Genomic DNA, 26755 nt, shown 5'->3' with positions numbered 1-26755 from the left:
TCGTGCAGTTATTATTTTTTTCCCTAGTATTTTGTAAGGGCAATCTTTTTTTTTTTTTTTTTTCCCCTCCTGGTCGTCTTAAATCGTGGACTGACAAAGAAAATATAAGTGCACTCGAACATTTATACACGGGGGCGCGGTTTGGGCAAACTTCAGTCCACTTTTGGCATTTCCTCCTCACACTGGCACGGTTGCTCTGGCCTGAAGAGTTCTCAGAGGAGAGCAAAAGTCACAAGATCTGTAGGGGTATCTCACGGGCTGTGTGAGGAAAAGGTTTCAGCCCCAAGAAGGCCCCTAACTCGCCCTCAGCCCGGGAGGCCACCGTCATAAATATTGTCTCAGTTCTTCCCCAACACTGCTCTGCTGGCGATTTGAATGCTGCCCTCTATTTTGCATCCTCTCTGGACATCCTTCGGTTATATGGAAGCCAAACCCACATCAGTAGAATTTCTTTTTCTTTGCAAATAAGTTATTGGGGGTTGGGCGGGTTTGAAGCAGAAACCAGAAACCTGTTTGCTTCACCAAATGGCCAGACCCCCTGGAAAGAAAGCCGGCGTTCAGTTTCCTCAGAAAAAATGGAGGAACGCCTATTCTTCTTGCTAACGACCTCAGAGCGCAGCATTTCAGGGATCGGAAGTAGATTCTTAGTTGCTGGGAAATACACACCCCCTTTCTCCCCTTCTCTAACCGGCCAGGCACCTCAAGACAAGCCCCCTCCAGCTTCTGCAGCTCCCTCTCGCCTTCGTTTTCGGCAAGAAGAGAATAAACGGTTCCTCCCCAGTGGCCAGAATGCCTGTCAGTCTCTGTGCTACGATTCCGAGTGGTGCATTTTGAAAAAAAAAAAAACCTAGTCCCGCCTCCCTCGCCTAATAGGTTCGTTTGAACCGACTGGCCTACTCAGACATTCATTGGTAGAGATGAAATACCAGCTGCGATTGGTTATTCTAGACAGAGCCGGTGAGAAAGAATCAGTGATTGGATTATCTGATTTGGGCGGGCTAGGCGAAGGCTTTCGAGACACTGGAGGCGCTCTCCTAACCGACGCGCGTCTGTGGAGGAGCGTCCGGGTGTTTGATCGTCTCGTGGATCCCGCCGGTTTAGTCGCTTTCGGGGTTCTCGAGCCCCTTCACGACCATCACCATGGAGGTGTCACCACTGCAGGTAGAGCTCGCGGAAGGGGCCGGGTGGCGGAGCTTCTGGCCGCCGGTGAGGGGTGAGGCTCCTGGACTGTGGACCCGCCTGCGAAGGTCTGGGAACCCATCTTCGGTGTCGACCCCCACCTCTGGGCCCTGGGCATCGCGAACAGGCGGAAGCCCCTAACCATGCGGGTTGAGGCTTTATCGGCTCAGCTCCCTTCTAGGGTGTTACAGTTCGTAGGGGCGGGGTTCATCTCTGGGAGGCTGTAGCCTTTGCCCACCTGCCCTCAGGCTGAAAAGGACTTTGAATGCCTTCCATCTTGGAAGGTGCAGAGCAAGGGCAGTGAGCGGTTCCCATTGAAGAGCTGGCGGAACCCCTTGCACCCCCCGCACCCCGCCCCCCAAAAAAAGCGCCCTTTCTGTGTTCAAAATGTTCACGTGGCCTAGGGGTCGGGTCAATGGCATTCCAAAATGCCATCATTTGCCTGGGATAGCGGAGGCATTCAGTAAATGTGCAATAAGGGAAAGAAGCGGGTGCATTTTTTTTTTTTTTCTTGGACATCAAAAACTTTGTCCAAGGGCTGGGGCTGGGGCTCAGCGGCAGAGCACCTGCCTGGCATGTGTGAGGCACTGGGTTCGACCCTCAGCACCACGTTAAAAAAATAAATAAATAAAATAAAGGCATTCTGTCCATCTACAACTATTTAAATTCTTTTTATTTAAATAAAACTTTGTTCAGGAAGTTTCCATGTCAGATGCACTTGGTGAGATAAGTGCCCCCGGGGCACTTTACCACTGAGCCAACAACTCCAGCCCTTTTATTTGGAAACAGGGGGTTTGCTAAATTGTTGAGGCTGACCTTGGACTTGTGATCCTCAGTTTCCCTAATCCCTGGGATTGTAGGCCTGCCACTACCCTGCTTAATTTGCCATTTTTGTTCCAAACTTTTGTCAAGTCCACCTATACACACTCACAGATACCAGTTTATGACATAGTGTATTCTAGTGTATCATGGTACATATTTTATTCATTGTTTCCAATACATTTGTGATGGAAAATTCTTTTTTTTTAAATTCTAGCCTATAAATGAAAATATGCAAGTGAACAAAATTAAGAAAAATGAAGACACTAAGAAAAGACTGTCTATTGAAAGAATCTACCAGAAGAAAACGCAATTGGAACATATATTGCTCCGCCCAGATACTTACATTGGCTCTGTGGAATTAGTGACCCAGGTAAAATCAAGCTAATTAAGTGCAATTAGTTAGTTGAAATACATACATTTCCAGTTTAGTTTGCAGTTAATAGTATCACTGGCCTAACTATTATTGTTCATGTATATGTTTATGTACAAGTATTTCATTTAGAAGGCTTTATAGTAATGATGACAACTAATATAGAATAAAAATACCTATTTCTTTGTCCAATTTCTAGCAAATGTGGGTTTACGATGAAGACATTGGCATGAACTATAGGGAAGTCACTTTTGTTCCTGGTTTGTACAAAATCTTTGATGAGATTCTAGGTGAGTAAATTTTTTCATACAAGTATACTGGTCAAGTCCTTCATAAGAAATATCATTTCTGTCAAATCCTCTGTAGCCAGACCTCCTGTGATTTTGCATAATTAGTTGGCAAAAGTGAGGCAGTCTACTAAAGTCCAAGAAGTTGAGTTTTTTCCTAGAAATAGTTCTATGAACAAAAATTGCTACAAATTAACACCTTATTAATACTACTTTTTTGTTATTTGGGATTTGTTTTTTCTACATCATTTTACCCTCTCCCCTTGGTTCTGAGGATTGAACCCAGGAGTGCTTTACCACTGAACTACATCCCCAGCCCTTTTGTTTTGAGACAGTCTCAGTAAGTTGTGCTAAAGCTGGCCTTCAACTTTCAGTCCTCCTGCCTCAGCCTCCAGAGTCACTAGAAATTATAGAAATGTGCCAACACATCCAGCTTTCTTCCCACATTTTAAAGATTTAATTTCTTATTAATGTATATTTTATTTTCTTTCAGTTAATGCTGCAGACAACAAACAAAGGGACCCAAAAATGTCTTGTATTAGAGTCACTATTGACCCGTAAGTTCTGTTAAATACCTCATTGTTGTTATTTGCATTTACTTTGGTTGCTAATGGAATTGGCTGTTTTGCAAATGAAGATTTGCAGAAGTACCAAAAAGCAGAATAATAAATAACATGAATACCTACCACCTAGATCCAAATAGTTGTCAACTTTTTTTTTTTTTTTGGCAAGGGGGATTGAAACTGAGGGCACTTCACCACTGAGCTACATCACCAGCCTATTTTTATTTTGAGACAGGGTCTCACCAAATTGATTAGGACCTTGAACTTGCAATCCTCCTGCCTCAGCCTCCTGAGTCACTGGGATTTCAGGTGTGCACCACCACACCCTGCTAGTTGTCCACATTTTTTCATGTTTAATTGATCTGTATTTTTTTTCCTGAATCATTTTAAAGTATAGACATTATGTCACTTAATCTCTAAATATGTCTCAAACATCTCCAATAATAACTCCAAGCATTCATGTCTGCAGAATTTAAATTCTTTTCTCAAAGTGCAACTCAAATAGCAAACCAGCAGGTGGCAATAGAGAAGAATTTGATCTAACATTTCAGGTTTTAATTGATGGTATTCCTTCATGGGTGGTTGGGTGCTTGTTTCACCTGTTTATTAGCCAGGTCAATTATCACATAAAATATACTTACAGCTTGTTTTTTTATGATTTATTTATTTATGTGCTGGACATAAAACCCAGGGGCATTTTACCACTGAGTTGCTTCCCCAGTTCTATTTTGAGAAAAGATCTCGGAGTTACAGGAGCTGGCCTCAAACTTGAGATTTTCCTGCCTCAGTTTCCTGAGTCACTGGGTCTATCTATAGGTGTGATCTACTGCACCCAGGCTTAAGGTTATTTTTGGTAATGTGCTAATGATTACTTACTCAAAACTTTCTAAATGCTTAGTATCATAATCTTTCCAAAAATGTTGAGCTAGTTTTAGTCTTTCTTTTTTAAATACTACTTGGAATAAGAACCATAGCATATGTTCCATTATAACTTAAATATTCTGAGAATTATCCTAAAATAAGAGAAATAAATTCAAGTAAGCTTTCAGCATTTTATTGGCAAGCAGGAAAGTTTTTGATGGATAATGTTTTTCTCTTCTGTTTCATAGTGTGCTTTGTTGGTTGAGAAAGCTAAGGGAACTAAGCATATACAGATGATCCTCCTAAAAGCGGCATGAACTAGAGATATATTTGCCTAACATGTGTGAGCCAGAGTTTCACCCCCCAGTACCACAAAAAAGAAGTAGTATAATATTGTTTCCAAATTTTGTTCTTTCCATTGGGCATAATTCATTTCCCTTTGTTATCCTAACCTTTTTAAATTTTATATTTTTTCAATATTATCAGTGTCTACACAGATGTTGGAAAGGTTTCTCCCTTTATCCCCCACTCCTGTTCCTATTTCAGATGTGTCAGTAACTAAACATGGAAGAAAAGGTTTTCGTGCTCAATTTTAGAAGGCATATATGAAAAGAGTCATAATGAAATTAAGACATAAATTTATATATTTTAGAAATAATGGTATTTAAATATTTTTAAATTATAAGTATTAGTTTAACATTTGTTTTTACAATAAAATTTTCAATCTTCTTTTCTTAGAGAAAATAATTTAATTAGCATATGGAATAATGGAAAAGGAATTCCTGTTGTTGAACACAAAGTTGAAAAGATGTATGTCCCAGCTCTTATATTTGGACAACTCTTAACTTCTAGTAACTATGATGATGATGAAAAGAAAGTAACAGGTAAATGACTGAAGGAAAATGAAGAACATATTTGTTGTTGGAAAAAAAAAAATCACTTTTTTAAATGACTGTAGCATGAAGGTTAAAAATATGAGAATAAATGTTTTTAATTAAAAAGCTTTGCCAGTAATTAAGAAATAAAGTTGTCGATGAGATAATAAAGTAGCATTTTTAATTTATTTGCCTAGGTGGTCGAAATGGCTATGGAGCCAAATTATGTAATATATTCAGTACCAAGTTTACTGTGGAAACAGCCAGTAGAGAATACAAGAAAATGTTCAAACAGGCAAGTAAATAGATCTTTTTTTTTTTTAGATGTTGATGACCTTTTTTTTATTCATTTAATTATATGCTGTGCTGAGAATTGAACCCAGTGTCACTTACATGCTAGGCAAGTGCTCTACCACTGAGCCACAATCCCAACCCTGATTTGAGTTTTTTAAATTTCCTATTCTTTGTTTCCATAGACTTGGATGGATAACATGGGACGAGCTGGTGAGATGGAGCTCAAGCCTTTTAATGGAGAAGATTATACCTGTATCACCTTCCAGCCTGATTTGTCTAAGTTTAAAATGCAAAGCCTCGACAAAGATATTGTTGCATTGATGGTTAGAAGAGCATATGATATTGCTGGATCCACTAAAGATGTCAAAGTCTTTCTTAATGGAATTAAGCTGCCAGTGAGTATTTTCTTGAGTGTTAATTAAGGACATAAGGGAATCTGTGATCATTGTTGAGAGCAAAATTGATTTTTTTTCCTCACAATTGTTTTTCTGATCACTTTATATTTGTTCCTGAAAAAACAATAATGAAATAATAAACTCATTTTTAAATTACTGAAGGAATTTCTTTCCCAAAGAAACACCTAAAATAAATACTTTTGTGCTCTTTAGTGACCATTCTCCCAGTTCTTCAGTGAACATTGGTTTTGGAAAATCTTCGTAATGTTATTGGACCTACTTGTTATAACTTTTGTTAATACTATTACCTTTAATTGCTGTATAGGTAAAAGGATTCCGCAGTTATGTGGATATGTATTTGAAGGATAAGTTGGATGAAACTGGCAACCCATTGAAAGTAATACATGAACAAGTAAACCACAGGTGGGAGGTGTGCCTAACAATGAGTGAAAAAGGCTTTCAGCAAATTAGTTTCGTCAATAGCATTGCTACTTCCAAGGTAATGTTTTATGTTCTTGTTATTAATAAATGAAATAGACTTGAATATCTGACTGTCTTGGTATAAAGAATCCAAGCTACATATTTTTTTAAGTGTTTGACTATTGTTGTAATTTGAGGATGCTGAGTTTTAACAGTTTGGGGTTTTTCCTCATTAGGGTGGCAGACATGTTGATTATGTAGCTGATCAGATTGTGACTAAACTTGTTGATGTAGTGAAGAAGAAGAACAAGGGTGGTGTTGCAGTAAAAGCACATCAGGTATGGTATTTTGACAGTTCTCTTTTTCTAAAGTCCAGGGAGAAGAAAATCTTTAAGTAAAGCATTAGGACATTTTAGTGACTATCAACTTTTATTGCAGGTGAAAAATCACATGTGGATTTTTGTGAATGCCTTAATTGAAAATCCAACCTTTGACTCTCAGACCAAAGAAAATATGACTTTGCAAGCCAAGAGCTTTGGATCAACATGCCAATTAAGTGAAAAATTCATCAAAGCTGTGAGTACTTAAAAAGAAATAAAAATCAAAAATTGCCTTTTCAACTCTGCCGAAATGATTCCTCCCATACAGTACTTCTTCAAGCCTTCCCAATCTGAAAAGGAAATTTTTAAAAAGCAACAGCAACTTCCTGTTTTAGTAAAAACCCACTGTAGTGCATGCCTATAATCCTAACTGCTGGGAAAATTGAGGCAGAAGGTTGCAAGTTCGAGTCCAGCCTGGGCAACTTAGCAAAATCCTGTCTCAAATTTTGAAAAATAAATGAAGGTATGGAGGGGCTGAGGATGTGGCCCAGTGGTTAAGCTCTCTGGATTCAATACTTAGTACCTCAAAAAAGGTAGTATCCTTGTCATTATCTACCTCTAAACAAGAATCATCTCTTGAATATCTTAGTAGTCTCCCACCATTATTTCTTATGGATTATTATAACAGGTTCTTAATTTTCTTATTGTTTCAGGCTTTTTGCAATTCTTGCTCGCTCTCTCTTTTTTTTTTCTTCATCTTTTTGTAGATGGACAGAATGCCTTTATTTTATTTGTTTTATTTTTATGTGGTGCTAAAGATCAAACCCAGTGCCTCATGCATGCTGGGCAAGCGCTCTACCACTCAGCCCAAGCCCCAGCCCTGCAATGCTCTTGAATGACCTTCTTGTGTCGAAGCACACATTTTTGTTTTTACCCTCTTGAAATCTTTCAATAGCTTCCACTCCGGAAGTTCAAATTCCATTTCCTCAGAGCCTTTATTTTCTACTCTTCACCCCAAGTTGGTTCCAATGTAACACTGAACCTGTATTATTGTTTAGCAAACTTTTCATTTAATCATAACTCTTCTCACTTATTTCTATCATTAAACCCCATGAGAACAAGTACCATGTTAGCACCTAGCACAGTATAAGTACACAGTAAATATTTATTAAATTAATCAGAAGAACCTGCTTCCCTCACTGGTGATAACCTAAAACAGAAAGATCACAAAATCAACATACTAACCTCTAACCTCTGTTCGGAAATTATTCTCTTCGCTTTTCAATCTTTAAATTATTGTTCATTTTCTTGGGGGCTCATTCGTATTCTAGATTTTTGTTTGTTTGTTTTTGTACTGATGATTAAACTCATGGGTGCTCTGCCAGTGAGCTATGTGTACCCCAGTCATTTTAATTTGGAAACAGTGTCTCAAGCTAAGTTGCTGAGGCTGGCCACAAATTTGTGGTCCTCCTGCCTTAGTCTCCCAAGTCACTGAGATTACAGGTATGTACCAACAAGCCACTTGTATTTTTACAGTTTTTATTTAGAGACAGAGTCTCTCTAAGTTGTCTGGGGACTCACTAAGTTGCTGTCTTTGAACTCAAGATCCTCCTGCTTCAGCCTCCCAGGCTACTGGGATTACAGGCATGTACCATTGCACCTGGCTGTATTCTAGAATTTTCTTTTTTCCTAATATGAATCTTCTTGTTTTCAGGCAATTGGCTGTGGTATTGTAGAAAGCATACTAAACTGGGTGAAATTTAAGGCCCAAGTTCAGTTAAACAAGAAATGTTCAGCTGTAAAGCATAACAGAATCAAGGGAATTCCAAAACTTGATGATGCCAATGATGCAGGTACACGTTTAATAATGTTTCCAAACTTTAAATCTCATACTTCAGTTGTTTATTTATTAACCAGAATACCATGGATATTTTCCCTTTGACATTTAATATTCAACAGATTACTTAATTAAGAAATCAACCAATCTTCTGTTATTTAGTTCATTTTCAGTTTGGGGCTGTTACAACGTTGAGATGATTTGGAGTAGATATAAAGCAAGAATGGGTCAAATCTAACCCTAGTAAATATTTTCAGTATAATATCAAACTGATATTTAGCAGCAGTATAAGTATTATGAGAAATTTTTTTAAGAGAGAGAGAATTTTTTAATATTTATTTTTTAGTTAGAGAATTTTTAAATATTTATTTTTTAGTTATCTGCAGACACAACATCTTTCTTTGTATGTGGTGCTGAGGATCGAACCCAGGCCGCACGCATGCCAGGCGAGCGCGATAACCGCTTGAGCCACATCCCCAGCCCCAGTATTATGAGAAATTTAAGAAACTAGATCTAGTAGTCCTTCCTTAACTTCAGGGCATATATTCTTTTTTTTTTTTTTTTTTTTTTTAAGAGAGAGAGAGAGAATTTTAATTTAATATATTTTTTTAAATGAGTCTTTTTTTTTTAAAGAGAGAGAAAGAGAGAGAATTTTAATATTTATTTTTTAGTTATTGGCAGACATAACATCTTTGTATGTGGTGCTGAGGATCGAACCCGGGTCGCACGCATGCCAGACGAGCGCGCTACCGCTTGAGCCACATCCCCAGCCCCTCAGGGCATATATTCTAAGACACACCCTCCCACCCCCACAGGATACCTGAAACCATTAATATTATCCAACTCTCTATATATTGTCTCCCCCACACACACATATATGATAATATAGTCACAGGAAAAGATTAACAATAGTAACTAATAATAAAATAGAACAATTATAACAATGTGCTATAAGGGGCTGGGGATATAGCTCAGTTGGTAGAGTGCTTGCCTTGCATGTACAAGGGGATCAATCCCCAGCACCACCACACACACACACAAATGTACTTTTGAGTATGGGGAGGAACTCATCAGGGGCACTTGACCACTGTGCCACATCCCCAGCCTTATTTTGTATTTTATTTAGAGAGAGGGTCTCACTGAGTTGCTTAGTTCCTCACCATTGTTGAGGCTAGCTTTGAACTCTAGATCCTCCTATCTCAGCCTCCCGAGCTGCTGAGATAACAGGCAAGTACCACTGAGCCCAGCCTAAAAATATTTTTTTTTAAAAAGCTATTCCATTATTATTATATCTTGTATTTTCCCTTCTTGTGACAAAAGATATTAACAGTGTTTATATAGGCATTGTGAATGATATAGGCATTGTGGTATAGCATTTGGATTTGAATACAAGCAATGGGATACCAAGAGCATTGACCTGATAACCAAGAGAGCTATTAAAAGACTAAAAAGTGGGGCTGGGGATGTGGCTCAAGCGGTAGCGCGCTCGCCTAGTGTGTGCGAGGCCCGGGTTCGATCCTCAGCACCACATACAAAAAAACGAAGATGTTGTGTCCGCCGAGAACTAAGAAAAATAAATAAATGTTAAAAATTCTGGGCTGGGGATGTGGCTCAAGCGGTAGCGCGTTTGTCTGGCATGCGTGCGGCCCGGGTTCGATCCTCAGCACCACATACAAACAAAGATGTTGTGTCCGCCGATAACTAAAAAAAAAAATAAATATCAAAAATAAAAAAAAAAAATTCTCTCTCTCTCTCTGTCCCTCTCTCTCTCTCACTCTCTCTTTAAAAAAAAAAAAAAAGACTAAAAAGTTAGCCGGGAGTGGTGGTGCATGCCTGTGATCCCAGCAATTTGGGAGGCTGAGATAGGAGGATTGCGAGTTCAAAGCCAGCCTCAGCAATGGTGAGGTGCTTAGCAACTCAGTGAGACCCTGCCTCTAAATAAAATACAAAATAGGGGGGCTGGGGTTGTGGCTCAGTGGTAGAGTACTTGCCTAGCATGTTTGAGGCCCTAGGTTCGATCCTCAGCACCACATAAAAATAAATGAATAAGGGTATTGTGTCCAACTAAAAGATAAATATTTTTTTAACATAAAAAAATAAATAAAATACAAAATAGGGCTGGGGATGTGGCTCAGTGGTTGAGTGCCCCCTAAGTTCAATCCTCAGTACCAAAAAAAAGACTAACAAGTAGATAGATAACAGACACATTGTGGATACACTGGACAAACTAATGATTCATGACCTAGGTGGAACTGTGAGGTTTCATCACACCACTCAGAACAGTATGTAATTTAAAACTTATGAATTGGGCTGGGGATGTGGCTCAAGTGGTAGCGTGCTCGCCTGGCATGTGTGCGGCCCGGGTTCGATCCTCAGCACCACATACAAACAAAGATGTTGTGTCCGCCGAAAACTAACTAAATAAATAAATATTTTAAAAAAAAATTTAAAAAATAAATAAATAAAACTTATGAATTGTTTATTGCTGAAATTTTCCATTTAATACTTTAGGACCATGGTTGATTATAGGTAACAGGGAGGGCTGGAGTTGGGGCTCAGTGGTAGAATGCTTGCCTAGCATGTGTGTAGCACTGGGTTCGATTCTCAGCACCACATATAAATAAATGAATAAAATAAAGGTCCATCAACAACTTAAGAAAAAGGAATTGCCCTTGGGCATGGTATTTTTTTATTTACTATGAATTTTAACCAAAATATGTAACTAATTATTGTCTCATTTTACTCCTAAGCCAATTTATTATTGAATTTCTAACTCATGTGTTTTGTTACAAGGCTATTAACATAATATTTGGGATTGAACTAAATGTGCTAAAATTAATTTGTCTATTTTTACTTTAGGAAGCCGAAACTCCACTGAGTGTACACTTATCCTGACTGAGGGAGATTCAGCCAAAACTTTGGCTGTTTCAGGCCTTGGTGTTGTAGGGAGAGACAAGTATGGTGTTTTCCCTCTTAGAGGAAAAATACTCAATGTCCGAGAAGCCTCTCATAAACAGGTAGAGTATAAAACTAACTTTAGCATTTAAATCTAGTTTATAATGTAGATTTCATGTTTCTACCCCATTTTCTCATTGGGTGTTTTGAAATGAATCTTAGGTTGTTATTTTGTGTGTTTAGCATTTGTGAGGACCTGGGTTCTAAAAAAAAAAAAAAACAGAAAAAGAAGAAATTATATATATTGTAGCATATCTTACAGATATTTCTGACTTAATATACTAACAATTCAAAATACAGGAGCTCACAAAAACTCAGGCATCTTATTTGTTATTTTCAAATTTATAAACAAAACTACTCTTTTGGTATGTGTCTTTCAGATCATGGAAAATGCTGAAATTAACAATATCATCAAAATTGTGGGTCTTCAGTATAAGAAAAACTATGAAGATGAAGATTCATTAAAGACTCTTCGTTATGGGAAGATAATGATTATGACAGATCAGGTCAGATTTGTTATCAAATATTTTAAACTGTTAAACTAAATTAAAATTTTTTTGTCATTTATTTGCTTTTTTGAGACAGTCTCACTATTTTGCTGAGGCTGGCGTCAAACTGGGTTCAAGTGATCCTTCTGCCTCAGCCTCCTGAGTAACTAGGATTACAGGTGTACACACCACACTGGCTAATGTCTTACTGTTACACTGCTTTCCCACCGTAAAGACAAATTACTTTATAACTAGGAGCTTTATTCATTATCTCCAACCAATATCTAATCAGATATGTTCATATCATATGTATATTACATACAGCATAAGTGAGTTTAGATTTAAACACTTTTTTAAAGTTTCTAAACAGTTCTTTTATGCTTTGGCTTTTTAAATATTTCTAGGACCAAGATGGTTCCCATATCAAAGGCTTGCTGATTAATTTTATCCATCACAACTGGCCCTCTCTTCTGCGACATCGTTTTCTGGAGGAGTTTATCACTCCCATTGTAAAGGTATACTAATTTTAGGATACAAAAATAGACATTCTAAGACTCTATTCCTCAAACCTGAATCTCCAATGATATATGTTGGTATGCAGGTGAGCCACTTTACAATGTGTCCTTTCCATAGGTATCTAAAAACAAGCAAGAAATTGCATTCTACAGCCTTCCTGAATTTGAAGAATGGAAAAGTTCTACTCCAAACTATAAAAAATGGAAAGTCAAGTATTACAAAGGTTTGTAATGGAATTCATAGAAATTTTTTATTTTGTTTTATACCATTATGCATGATTATATGGGGTAACATGGTATCCTTGGTTTGTAGGTTTGGGCACCAGTACATCAAAAGAAGCTAAGGAATACTTTGCAGATATGAAAAGACATCGTATTCAATTTAAATATACTGGGCCTGAAGATGATGCTGCAATCAGCCTGGTGAGTTTCAGTTGTATTTTATTTATATATAAATAAATAATATATATTTTTTTTCCCCTAATTTTAGAAATTACTATGTTGGTCAATTGAAACATTTAGATCTTTATATGAGTGTTTTATAAAATAGAATATTTCTCATATCCCAGAGAAGGAACCAGATATTTTAGAAAATAGTATTTTTTGTTGTTTATTTCTTATAGAAGAGATATTTTGGAACCTATTATTAACAGTCCCATCCTTTTGTAGGCCTTTAGCAAAAAGCAGATAGATGATCGAAAGGAATGGTTAACTCATTTCATGGAGGATAGAAGACAGCGAAAGTTACTTGGCCTTCCTGAGGTAAAAATTTTAAATATATCCCACAAAATGTGCTATGTGGTAGACTTTTTAGAATTGATATTGTAGCAAATTAAACTTATTTAATATAATCAATAACTATAGTCATGTACCATATAATAATGATGGGTCACTTATGCAACAGTGGTCCTATAAGATTATAATGGAGCTGGAAAATTCTTATCTCCTAATACCATAGCCACGAAGTCATACTACAAAGTGTTACTTATGTTTGTGGCTATGCTGGTGTAAATAAAGACGTTGAATTACCTACCATTCATGTAAAAGTAGAGCACATGCAATTATTTATAGTGCATAATATATTATGCTATGTTATACCAGCAGTAACATTATACATCTTGTGTTACAAAGTCTCTTGATGACATCATTTTCTCTTTTGCTTCGTTTAACATGGTTTCTATGTTCATCATGGCCCTAGGAGCAATAGGCTCTAGTATATATTTATAACATTTAGCCTAGGCATGTGTATCTATATACACATACTGTATAGGTTTGTCTAAGTATAAGCGATGATATTCAAAAGACAAAATCAGCTAATGTGTTTCTCAGAATGTATCTCCATAATTAAAACTGTGCATGACTTTATAAATATTCTTATTTAGACTATTGCATAAATTGGTCCTGGAAAAATAATTTAAAAGACAATGCACCTTTTTTCTAACTGTATAGCAATTAAGATTGCATTATCTTTAAAACATAAAATACTTGTGCATAATTATATTGCGGGGCTTCAGAATTATAGAAATGATGCTTATTATTTTTGTGTTAAGCATTGTTAAGACCAATGTTTTATTTTAAACCAAATAATGTAATATTCTCTTTGATCCTTCAGGATTATTTGTATGGGCAAGCTACCACTTATTTGACATATAATGACTTTATAAACAAGGAACTTATCCTGTTCTCAAATTCTGATAATGAGAGATCTATCCCATCTATGGTGGATGGTGAGTTCCAGTTTGCTAGTCTTTTTTGTAAGGAAGAAATCTTGTGCCCAGAAATGATTAAATTGAGAATGCTGTTGTTTGCCCTTCTTTTATCTTAACAGGTTTGAAACCCGGTCAAAGAAAGGTTTTATTTACTTGTTTCAAAAGGAATGACAAACGAGAGGTGAAGGTTGCCCAATTAGCTGGATCAGTGGCAGAAATGTCCTCATACCATCATGGTGAGGTAAACATACAGCCCATAATATTTCCTGAAAGCATTATATCATAAACAATTTCAAGGTCATTCTCCAAATGTGTTTGGTGCAACTATAAGCTGTTACATCCATAATAGGGAATAATTTGGTACAGTCTATTAAATTATAGTGAAATGAGATCACACTCTGACCAAACAATTTTATCTCTGGAAATAATATATCCTATAAGGATATTTATTATAACTTTGCAATGTCAAATTTTAGACATGCAAAATGACCATCAACTGGGAAATTGTTATAAGTGGTCACAAATGCTCATATGGACTCATTGACATAAGTAAAACTATGCAGTTACATAACATTGAATTACATTTTTTGCACTTAACTCTGTAAAACAATTTTAAAGAATTAAGGGTGCTGACCAGGCATGGTGGCACATATCTGTTATCCCAGTGGCTCATGAGACTGAGGCAGGAGCATCAAAGCCAGCCTCATTAGAAGTGAGGTACTAACAAGCTTCTAGAAATTTCAATGTAATGGTTGGCCTACTTACTATTTTAAATCAAAATATAGCGAGGACTTGATAAATATTCACTCAGCAAACATTTGTTGAATGCCTACCTGTACCAGATATATAAGAGTAAATATAAAATACTTTATGTACTTTTAAGGTATAATCACAATTTATCCAGAAAGCCAACATACATTCTATCGAATAATGTGATCTATGCTAGAATAGAAATAACCAAAGTGTTAATGACACAAAGGTGAAAGTATTTCATTTTGCTGAGGGTTAGGGGAGAAACTATTTCTTCCAAGTTCATAGGATTTAATAGATAGAAATTGCTATTAGAGGGGCTGAGGTTGTGGCTCAGCAGTAGAGCTCTCGCCTAACACGTGTGAGACTCTGGCTTCTCTCCTCAGCACCACATAAAAATAAAATGAATAAAATAAAGGTATTGTGTCCCAACTACAACTAAAAAAAATAAATATTTAAAAGAAAATTGCTCTTAAAAAAGACCCCTGAACTTGGAACTGGAAGTCTTAGGTTTAGGTACTAGGTCTGCCATCTATCTTTGAACATCACTATAAACCTAAGATTTATAAGATTATAATGAGGCTTGGTCACAATAATCAATATGTATTATTAAAAGACTTTTGGTCAGATTAATCAATCTTTTTCCTCCTCAGATGTCACTAATGATGACCATCATCAATTTGGCTCAGAATTTTGTGGGTAGCAATAATCTGAACCTCTTGCAACCCATTGGTCAGTTTGGTACCCGCCTACATGGTGGCAAGGATTCTGCTAGCCCTCGATACATCTTCACAATGCTCAGGTGAGTAGGTTTTTAATTTCTAGTGACTTGCCATGGCCAGTTTTGAAACGATGTGAGACAAAAATTCAATTAATTAGGAAATACTGGGCAGAAGCCAGGGATGCTACAATAATGTCAGCTCCTCACAACAAAGAATTATTCAGCCCAAAATGCCAGTAGTGCCAAGGTTGAAATCCCTGAGGTAGACTTTGGGTTCAAATAAAGAAAACTTAGATTCTTCCTAAATATTGCAATTGAAATTTCACTTTATAAATCTGTAGGATGTTATAAATAGTTGGTTTTCAGCTTTTATCTTCATCTTTTCAGCAGCATTCAACACAGTTATCACTATCTTCCTTGAAACTCTTCTTTATTTGGCCTGTTCAACAATAGAAGTTCTTTTCCTTATTAGCTTTCTTTGCTGGTACTTCTCATCTTCCTTGGCTCTAAATACTGGTCTGCCTAAGGCTCCTTCATCAGATCTCTGTCTACTATCTAAACTCACTTCCCAAATGATCTCCCATCTATCCAGTCTCATAACTTTACATCTCCAGTCCTGACTTCTCCCCTGATTTCCAAACTTTTATGCCTGACTGCCCTCTCAACATTTCTCACTTGGATGTCTAATAAGTGTTTCAAATATTAAACCCAAAACTGAATCCTTAGTTTTCCTGTCTTTGTAAATGAAAGACCTTACTTCTAATTTCTCAGGCAAAAAACCCCCGAGTGACCCTTTACTTCAGAAAGCAAATATTTTGTACAATAACATTGTTTGATTGTTTCCTTTAGCCCTTTGGCTCGGTTGTTATTTCCACCAAAAGATGATCATACATTGAAGTTCTTATATGATGACAACCAACGAGTTGAGCCTGAATGGTACATTCCCATTATACCAATGGTCCTGATAAATGGTGCTGAAGGAATTGGTACTGGGTGGTCCTGCAAAATTCCCAACTTTGATGTTCGTGAAGTTGTAAATAACATCAGGCGTTTGATGGATGGAGAAGAACCTTTGCCAATGGTAACTATTCTGTGCATGGTAGCAACATTACCTTTCCTCGGGTTTCAGTTTGGATTATACAATTTAAAGGGGATACAAATGTAAAGTTTATTTCATACCTTATAATTAGATTTCTTGTTGAATACCTTTGTGACTTCTGTTTTTAGTATCACATTTAGGGCTGGGAATGTGGCTCAGGCGGTAGCGCGCTCGCCTGGCATGCGTGCAGCCCGGGTTCGATCCCCAGCACCACATACCAACAAAGATGTTGTGTCCGCCGAGAACTAAGAAATAAATATTTAAAAAAAAAAATTTTTTTAAAAAAAAGTATCACATTTAAAAGACCTTCTTTTTTATAATGTCAATTTAGCTTCCAAGTTACAAAAACTTCAAAGGTACTATTGAAGAGCTGGCTCCAAATCAATATGTGATTAATGGCGAAATAGCTATTCTTAATTCCACAACCATTGAAATCTCAGAACTTCCCATCAGAACATGGACCCAAGTAAGTAATTGTGGTTTTTGTTTGTTTTGTTGGGATTTTTTGTTTTGCACTATTTTTGTTGACTGTTTAGAGATTCCTTACAAAAGGATTTCTTCTTTCTTCAGACATACAAAGAACAGGTCCTAGAACCCATGTTGAATGGCACTGAGAAGACACCCCCTCTCATAACAGACTACAGGGAATACCACACGGATACCACTGTGAAGTTTGTTGTAAAGATGACTGAGGGAAAATTGGCAGAGGCAGAGAGAGTTGGGCTACACAAAGTCTTCAAACTCCAAACTAGTCTCACCTGCAACTCTATGGTATGTCTGGGTTTTTTTTAAATTTATGTACTTTTTAAATTTATTCTACATGACAGTAGAATATATTTTGACATTATACATACGTGGATGATATGTCTTATTTTCTGAGAGGTTTCAGATTATTTTAAGAATTAATAGCAAATAGCAATTTTATAAAGTTTACCAAATTTATTGATTCTTTGTTCTAATCTTGTTTTCCTTTTCCAGGTGCTTTTTGACCATGTAGGCTGTTTAAAGAAATATGACACAGTGTTGGATATTCTAAGAGACTTCTTTGAACTCAGGCTTAAATATTATGGATTAAGAAAAGAATGGCTTCTAGGAATGCTTGGTGCTGAATCTGCTAAATTGAACAATCAGGCTCGCTTTATCTTAGAGAAAATAGATGGCAAAATAATCATTGGTATGTTTTTTAAATAATTGTTTATACTAAAACTACAGTTATGCTAAACTTTCTTTAAATATTTTTGGTGAGAGCAATGGTGGGGAGGAGGGAGGACAAAAATCCATTTAGTTCAGCTAGTTATTTATATACATTTCATTTAAATACCTGATTAATTATTTGTAGTTTTCAAGAGATAGCTTTTCCTAGATTGAGGTTTTTTGTTGTACCCCCTTCCCTGCTCCATACACACACACTCCAGTGCTGGAGATTGAACCCAGGGCTTTGTGAATCTAAGCCTGCTACCTCTACAACTGAGTTACATTCTCTAGCCCACTAGATTAAGCATCTTAAAAAGATTAAGATTAGTTGACATTTAGACAGGGATAAATAGAGCTAGAATACCTTGTATCAACTGGTTGATCACAAAAAGAGATAATAAATCTGATAGAAAAGAAAAGAAAGAAAGGAAGATTATAAATGACTTCCAAGTAAATCAGACTACTAAATTCTTGGACAAGTCTTAGGAATTTTCTTTTTTAAAGAAATTTTAGGGGCTGGGAGTATAGCTCAGTTAGTAGAGTACTTGTCTCGAAAGCACAAAGCCCTGGGTTCAATCCCCAGCACCAGGAAAAAAAAAAAAAAAATTCTATAAGCAACAAAATCAGGATTTAAGTGATGAGAAAGAAAATATTTTGACCAAAGTGGGGGTATGAAGACTAAAAGAAATAACTCTTAAGAACTAGTACTAGGGCTGGGGATGTGGCTCAAGCGGTAGCGCGCTCGTCTCGCATGCGTGCGACCCCGGTTCTATCCTCAGCACCACATACCAACAAAGATGTTGTGTCCGCCGAGAACTAAAAAATAAATATTAAAAATTCTCTCTCTCTCTCTCTCTCTCTCTCTCTCTCTCTCTCTCTCTCCCCCTCTCCCCTCTCTCACTCTCTCTTTAAAAAAAAAAAAAAAAAAGAACTAGTACTAGCCTATCATCCTCCTTATTTCACAGATATTTTTGCTTAAGGCAAGGCTAAGATGAGTGATACTGGACATGACTAGAGGGGGAAAAAAGAATGTTTTTAGCTGAATGGAATTAGGAAATATTCGGGACTATCCAGTCTTCTTGAGGAATATAGAAAGTTTAAATGTGTAGTCTGTCAAGTTAATTGATTAAAGGTGGTACTCCAAAACTGTTTAGCTAGTGACTCTTAGATCAAAGTATAAAAAATTAACTGCAGTAGATACAGAAAGAGAGGTATTACCAAAAAAAGGGAAGGAATGATTACAGTGTTGTCGTGATTAAGAGAAATCAATCTTTGAATGGGTAGTAGAAATGTAGAAATAAAAAAATTAGGGAGCATAATTTAGGTAGAAGTGTATTCTAAATAAAGGTTTGAGTCTCTTCTGTTCTTATAAGAGTTATAATTAGATCATGGGCTGGGGATGTGGCTCAAGTGGTAGCGCGCTCGCCTGGCGTGCGTGAGACCCGGGTTCGATCCTCAGCACCACGTACAAACAAAGATGTTGTGTCCGCCAAAAAAACTAAAAAATAAATATTAAAATATTCTCTCTCTCTCTCTCTCTCTCTCTTTAAAAAAAAATAATTATCATAACTTCCATCATGATTTGAATGCCCTCATAATTTACAATTGTCAATTGTTTAAGGAGAAGACTTAAGCAATATACCAGGTTGTACAAATATATGCACAATAGAGACCATCTGAATTCCAGTTTTATTCTTTTGACAATATGATAAAACTTTGTCATAAAATCTTGCTCAAAACCCTTATATCTGTTCACATTTTTTTCTTTTAATAGAAAATAAGCCTAAAAAAGAGTTAATTAAAGTTCTAATTCAGAGAGGATATGATTCGGATCCTGTGAAGGCCTGGAAAGAAGCCCAGCAAAAGGTAACTTCTTGGTTAGCAATTTTGTTAAATACCAGGTATGGGCAGGTATGCATGCCTGTAATTCCAGTGGCTGAGGAGGATCACAAGTTCAAAGCCAGCCTCAGCAACAGTGAGGCACTAAGCAACTCAGTGAGAGCTTATTTCAAAATAAAATACAAAATAGGTTGGGGATGTGGCTTAGTGGTTGAGTGCCCCTGAGTTCAATTCCTGGTACCAAAAAAATAAAAATACCTGATATGTTTGTGTTTCACATATTCTATTAATTATACATTTTAATTTGTCCTTTAGGTTCCAGATGAAGAAGAGAATGAAGAGAGTGACAATGAAAAGGAGACAGAAAAGAGTGACTCTGTAACAGATTCTGGGCCAACCTTCAACTACCTTCTTGACATGCCCCTTTGGTATTTAACCAAAGAAAAGAAAGATGAACTGTGCAAACAAAGAAATGAAAAGGTAAGTTATAGATAGGATGGTGCATATTACTTCACATTATTAATGTGAATGGTAAAAGTAAAAACTGGGCTTCATAAAAATGCTATTAATACACATTTGTTGACTTAATTTTCTGTTAATTTTCTAAAGGAGCAAGAACTGGACTCATTAAAGAGAAAGAGTCCATCAGATTTGTGGAAAGAAGACTTAGCTGCTTTTATTGAGGAATTGGAGGTGTGTAGTTTAAAGTTTTTATTTATGAAATATTGTAGGGTCTAGGGGTACAGCTTAGTGGTCAAGTGCTTCCCTAGCATGCACATGGCCCTGGGTTCAATAACTAGCATTTTGTTGTTTTTTAATGTGTTCCTATAATACTTCTTTCTGTCAAGAAACTTTACAGTTGACAATAGAAAGGATATAGGCAGCATAAGGATACACTCCAAAATAATACAAGAAAACAGATAATTAAATGCTACTTGGAATAAAGGATATGAGGCCAGGAACATATTACCCAGAAGTTTTTGAGGAAAGAACTGGAGTTGACTCTTTTATAAAATTAAATAGGAAAGACCTATTAGGACTAAGAAGATAGAGACCCTAAATGTGGAAGAAGACCCACCCAGTCCCCTAAGTCAACTTAAAATTAAGCAAAGCCTTTTGGGGCAAATCAATCAGATAGTTTCAGAAGATCCTTTTATTACTTAAGTCTTCCAAATAATACTTGTTTCTTAAAATTATTTTAACATAGCTGGCATGGTAGCACCTGTAATCCCAGCTATTCAGGAGATTACAAACTCAAATTCAGCTTCAGCAATTTAGCAAGACACTGTCTTAAAATATAAAGGACTAGGGATGTAACTTAGTGGAAGAGTGCCCCTGGGCTCAATTCCAGAACCAACAAAGGGGGAAAAAAGTTGGCATAGGGATGCTGGGGTTGTGGCTCAGCAGTAGAGCACTCACCTAGCACTCGTGAGGCCCTAGTTTCAATCCTCAGCACCACATAAAAATAAATAAATAAAATACAGATGTTGTAGCCAACTAAAATAAATAAATAAGTATTTTGGGGACAAGTTGGCATAGGAAAAATAATTGCACTTCATAATTAAACTTAACACACAAATTTATATTATGGTACTTTGGTATAAATATTTACCTTATTCTAATCAGTTGATTAGGTAAGTGTACATTAGTGAGTATGTACTTATCCTTTCTTACAAGTGAATTAATGTATATGTGTGTGTGTGTATATAGATGGACAGAGAGAGATTTATCTTTAACATAGTTTCCCCTTTTTATCCTCAGAAAGGTTAAGTGATAGAATTACATATAAAACCCAATCTTCTATTTCCACATTTATTTACCTTTATTATCGCATGTTAATTATACACAATAATGAGTTCTTACATCTGTTTTATAGGCTGTTGAAGCCAAGGAAAAGCAAGATGAACAAGTAGGACTACCAGGGAAAGGGGGAAAGGCAAAGGGGAAAAAAGCACAAATGACTGAAGTTTTGCCTTCTCCACGAGGAAAAAGAGTCATTCCCCGAGTTACTGAAGAGATGAAAGCAGAGGCAGAAAAGAAAATTAAAAAGAAAATTAAGGTAATACTCTTGAAATCATTACACATACTTTGTGGACTGGGGATGTAGCTCAGTGAAGAGCTCTTGCCTAGCAAGCACAGGCCCTGGGTTCAGTCCTTAGCACTGGGGAGAGGACAGTGGATTTTTTTTTTTTTTCTTAAGCACCTAGTTTTTTAATATTTAAGTATCTTGAAGAAATCATACCTGTACCAAAGAGCTCTTAACCAAAACCCAAAGAAAAACATTCTTTGGTAATATACATATTCATATATTCGACTCTATATTATTTTCAATACAGTAAATAGAACTGGATCATTCTTATTATTATTTTTTATTTTTTATTCTTTTTTAATATCTTGCTGTCTTTTAGAGTGAAAATCCTGAGGGAACCTCTAAGGAAGATGGTGTAGAACCAGATGGCCTAAAACAAAGACTGGAAAAGAAATTGAAAAAAGAACCAGGTATTACCACACTTTAAAGAAAACAGTATAAAGTTGAAATAAAAGTTAGATCTAAGAAAACATCCACCAGTTTAATAAATTTCACTTTCTAGCCAATTTTAATGTTGAAGTATACAGTTTCTTGAGGCCAGTGACCACATCTTGGTCATCTCTAGAGTTCAACATCATCCCTGGATTCTAGGTAATGATACCACACAGAATCAAGAGTTCTATTAACCAGTCTTCACATACCAAATTTGCCTATTTTAAGTGTACTATTTAATGGTTTCAGTATAATCACAGAGGTTTTTGAACAGTTTATCACCCCAAAACAAACTACCCATTATCAGTCACTCCCCATTTCCCACCAATCAATAAAAACTTAACTGTCTCTAGATTTACCTATGCTAGGCATTTCATATGATTAGTATCATGTGTTCTTTTGTGACTGACATCTTTTACTTGGCATGTTTTCACGGGTCATCTATCTACATAGTAACATTTATCAGTAGTATATTCATTTTTATTGTAAAGTAGTATTTCATGCATGCTAGGCGAGCACGCTACCAATTGAGTCACATCCCCAGCCCCCTAAGTACCACATATTGAAAGATTAATTTCCCTATTGAATTATCTTCACCTTCTTCAAAATCAATTGACTGTAAATGTTGATTTATTTATGGACTCTCAATGCTATCCTACTGATTGATCTGAATATAGAATCTATATCTATTCTTAAGAATCTACTTTAGATAGATATATGTGCTCAATTCTGTGGGCACACATATATATCAGTTTATACACAAAATTTTAAAAAGCAAATGGAAATATCTTAGTTTTTTTCTTAATATTTTATGTGTGCCATGCTTTGCAACATTACGTATTGACCTTATAATGCAACACATGTTTAACTAAAACCTAGCTAGAAATAATTTATACTATACAACTAATAGGTCAGCTTAGTATTTTGAGCATTCATGTTCCTACTGCTGTATCCAATATTCTGAAGGTACAAGAAGTGGGAAAGCATGGAATTAACCCTCAGATTTATAAAGAAAAAATTGAGTAGTATATACTAGTCATTTTAGGGATCTAGAGAAAAGCTGAGATCCATATAGGCTCCTAAAGATTATAAAGGTAAAAAACCAAATCAAACCTGTAAGGAAACTGCACTTATAATCTTAGTGGGACAAGGTGAAGGAAATAAGCAAAGGATAGGTATGAGAGACACTTGGAAACTTACTATTAAGGACCCCTCAAGATAGTTGCAGCCACATTAAACTGTCTCCCTTGCCTTGAGTTCAGCAGTACATTTCATTGTTTTACATCTATTCTTGCCCTTTTCCAGTCTCCATACTGCAACTTGAGAGAAGTTGTTTTTAAAAGTGCAAATATGGTCATATTCCCCAACTTCTGCTTTCTAGTAATAGTGAACTTGCAGTTTTCTAAGTATGCTATTTCTTCCCAGAACTTTTATACATGCAACATCCTGAGTTAGAATGTTTCTTCACTTACCTTCAACTAATTAGTTTCTTAAACCTTCACATCTCAGCTCAAGCATCTCTTTCTTAAAGAAACCTGATATTTATGGATATATACCACATTCCTTACATAAGCATATTGAGTTTATTTGTGCGATAAAATGATTGAGTTCTATGCTGCATCTATTTCTATTCACTATTGACATTCCCAGCACCATCACAGTGCTAGATAAATATTTAAAGGATGGGTGGATGATAGATGAAGAAAACTGAGCCTAAGAATATATGTATGGTTAATATCTTTTTTTCCTTTCTAGGCACCAAGGCAAAGAAACAGACTACATTGACGTTTAAACCTGTCAAAAAAGGCAAAAAGAGAAACCCCTGGTCCGATTCTGAATCAGATATGAGCAGTACTGAAAGTAATTTTGATGTCCCTCCACGAGAAACAGAGCCACGGAGAGCTGCAGGTAAGGAGACCAAAGAACATGCTGGATATGCTATGGCAAATAACTTCAAGATACTTAATCCCATAAAAACTGAAGCATCTTTTTTAGGAGGTTAAAGTGAAGCTTATGTGCTCATGAAATGTTTCATCAGTCTATGAATTAAATATTTCTCTTGCCCTCTTTCCTTGTTAAACAGCAAAAACCAAATTCACAATGGATTTGGATTCAGATGAAGATTTTTCAGACTTTGATGAAAAATCTGAAGATGAAGATTTTGTTCCATCAGATGCTAGCCCACCTAAGACCAAAACTTCACCAAAGTATGTATCTTATCTAATGTAGATCTTAACCTGATTTTTTTTCTTAACCTGATTTTTTTTTTTTTTTTTTTTTGTACTGGGGATTGAACTCAGGGGCACTTGACTACTGAGCCACATCCCAGCCCTATTTTGTATTTTATTTAGAGACAGGGTCTCACTGAGTTGCTTAGTGCCTTGCTGTTGCTGAGGCTAGCTTTGAACTCTGGATCCTCCTGCCTCAACCTATGAACCGCTGGGATTACAGGCGTGTGCCACTGTACCCAACTCTGATTGTTTTTAATAATTAGATAATCTTTGATATTTGACATACTTAGAATTGGTTGTCAGGATGTTATTATTTATTATATATATATATATATATATTTTATTCTAGACATACTGAAAAAGAACTGAAGCCACAGAAAGATACCATGTCAGGTATGTATTTTGTAAAAATAATTAAGACATCTACTTTACTGGGACTCACAGGTCCAATTAGGTTCTAATCTTGACTATAATATCCAAGTACTTCATTTGAAAATAAACATGAGTTTGTATTAGCATTCTATTACCATCATTCATTTAGTTTTTGCACATAAATACACTCCACGTTTAACATACTAAAACTAATTCAGCCACTTGCCCCAGGTACTATGCTTCATGCTAGATACAAAAAAATAAAAACTTTTTTGCTGATAAAGAATTCAGAAATTAGGGCTGGTAAATTAAATAATTGGTAAAAGAGTTAGAGATGTTGTTGGTCAGTGGTTAAGTACCCCTAGGCTCAATCCCTAATATCAAAAATAAGTAAATAAAAATGAAATAACATAATATAAATTTTCCAGAAAATGTCTAAATGGGAATTCATAGCAGGGACAAAGCAGTAAATGTATTTCATATGTTGCTCATATATATTGTTTTACTTTCCATTTGAAGTGATTGACCTCCATGATGACGATGATACTAAAGATAGCGTACCATCTTCTTCGAGCCCTCCTGTAGCTGATCTCCTAGTTGAAACTGAAATGAAGAAGCCATCTTCAAAAAAGAATGTGACTGTGAAGAAGACAACAACAAATAGTAAGCCTAAATCTTTGAAATAGATTAATACTAAACTAATTCACTTTCCCAAGTCAGCATAACTTTTTTATACTGAAATTTTACTTTTTTATTATTATTATTTTGTATGGGATTTGAACTCAAGGACACTATCACTGAGTTACATCTCCAGTATTTTTATTTATTTTGAGGCAGGGTGTCACTACATTGCCCAGGCTGCTCTCAAACTACAGTCCTCCTGCCTTGCTTCAACCTCCTGAGACACTGAATTATAGGTGTTCACCACTGGCCCAGAAAAAATTCACTACTGTTGATATTAAAATTAAACTTTTCCAAATGGAAGCAGTTTTAGATCTTTATAATCAAATGAGATAGTTAATAGGTTTACTCTCAGATATTTTCAACTGTATTAGATTATCTTTTCCTGTGTCACATATAGTCTTCAAGTTGTTAAAGAAAGTTCAAAATGAGCTGGGCACAGTGGTGTACACCTGCAATCCCAGCTACTTGGGAGACCGAGGCAGATGGATCCCAAGTGACAGGCCAGCCTGGACAACTTAGTAAGACACTGTCTCAAAATAAATAAAAAGGGATAGGGATGTGACTCAGTGGTAGAGCCCACTGGGTTCAATCCCCAGTACTGCCAAAAAAAAAAAAAGGAGGAAGGAAAGGAAAAGAAAGCTCACAATGAGAATATTTCACCCCTAAGAGCAGCCATGATGATTTCCTGTATTGACTTGCAGGTCATTCTACCACCTCCACTACTGGTCCCAAAAAAAGGGCTGCACCAAAAGGAACCAAGAAGGATCCAAACTTGAACTCTGATGTCTCTCAAAAGCCTGAACCTGCCAAAACCAAGAATCGACGCAAAAGGAAGCCATCCACTTCTGATGATTCTGACAGTAATTTTGAGAAAGTCATTTCTAAAGCAGCCGCAAGCAAGGTATTATTCCTGTTTAGTCTTTTTACTCTAGATGTTTTGAAATACCTAACTACATTTTTCCTGTTAATTTGATATATTTTTAAGAATTTTAAATCTCAAATTCATTAGTTTTTGCTGTGGATAGTTTAGCTATGAGAAAAATTAAATATGGCTGGATATGGTAGAGCACACCTGTAATCCCAGCAAAAGTGGTAAAGCAGCGCCCCTGAGTTCACTCCCTAGTGCCAAAAAAAATTAAGTAAGGCACTTATTTAAATATCAATGGGATTGTTTCCTTAGATCTATTTCTTACTACTTAGTAGAAGGTAGAAAACTCTTTGAATTATAATTATGCTATCATGTTTACATTATGCAAATTACTTGACATTCCTCTTTAGAAACCCAAGGGGGAGAGCGATGACTTTCATCTGGACTTGGACTCAGCTGTGGCTCCTCGCGCAAAATCTGGACGGGCAAAGAAACCTATAAAGTACCTTGAAGAGTCAGATGACGATGATTTGTTTTAAAACATGAAGTGTTTATTTTAAGGAATGGTCTTACTGAGCCCAAGACT

The 26755-nt window shown here is 36.2% G+C and overlaps 1 protein-coding gene across 1 annotated transcript; it reads left to right on the top strand.

The window, feature by feature from the left end:
- The first annotated feature begins 1091 nt into the window (after positions 1-1091).
- Top2a (DNA topoisomerase II alpha) lies at positions 1092-26708 on the top strand. The gene is made up of 35 exons (XM_026387027.2): positions 1092-1161; positions 2216-2371; positions 2571-2661; positions 3152-3215; positions 4821-4966; positions 5155-5252; positions 5434-5646; positions 5972-6145; positions 6303-6404; positions 6505-6642; positions 8101-8239; positions 11083-11240; positions 11559-11684; positions 12071-12181; positions 12300-12405; positions 12495-12604; positions 12851-12943; positions 13794-13908; positions 14010-14131; positions 15294-15442; positions 16211-16442; positions 16792-16926; positions 17031-17231; positions 17439-17634; positions 19429-19520; positions 19809-19973; positions 20103-20186; positions 21370-21552; positions 21902-21992; positions 23770-23922; positions 24098-24221; positions 24595-24638; positions 25137-25280; positions 26003-26202; positions 26580-26708. Exons 1-35 carry the CDS (start codon positions 1141-1143, stop codon positions 26706-26708), a joined length of 4605 nt encoding a protein of 1534 aa, XP_026242812.2. The 5' UTR covers positions 1092-1140.
- Positions 26709-26755: the final 47 nt, after the last annotated feature.

Source organism: Urocitellus parryii, chromosome 7, assembly GCF_045843805.1.
Source record: "Urocitellus parryii isolate mUroPar1 chromosome 7, mUroPar1.hap1, whole genome shotgun sequence".
NCBI lineage: Eukaryota > Metazoa > Chordata > Mammalia > Rodentia > Sciuridae > Urocitellus > Urocitellus parryii.
Note: the sequence above shows the minus strand (reverse complement) of the source record. Positions and strands in the feature narration are given on the sequence as shown.

What these genes read in the sequence shown, in the direction of transcription:
- Top2a (XM_026387027.2), top strand. Translation starts at nt 1,141, where the DNA reads ATGGAGGTGTCACCACTGCAG. An exon ending in TGATGATGCCAATGATGCAG is followed by an intron (nt 8,240 to 11,082) that starts GTACACGTTTAA and finishes TTTTTACTTTAG; the next exon opens with GAAGCCGAAACTCCACTGAG. An exon ending in ACAGAAAGATACCATGTCAG is followed by an intron (nt 24,639 to 25,136) that starts GTATGTATTTTG and finishes TTCCATTTGAAG; the next exon opens with TGATTGACCTCCATGATGAC.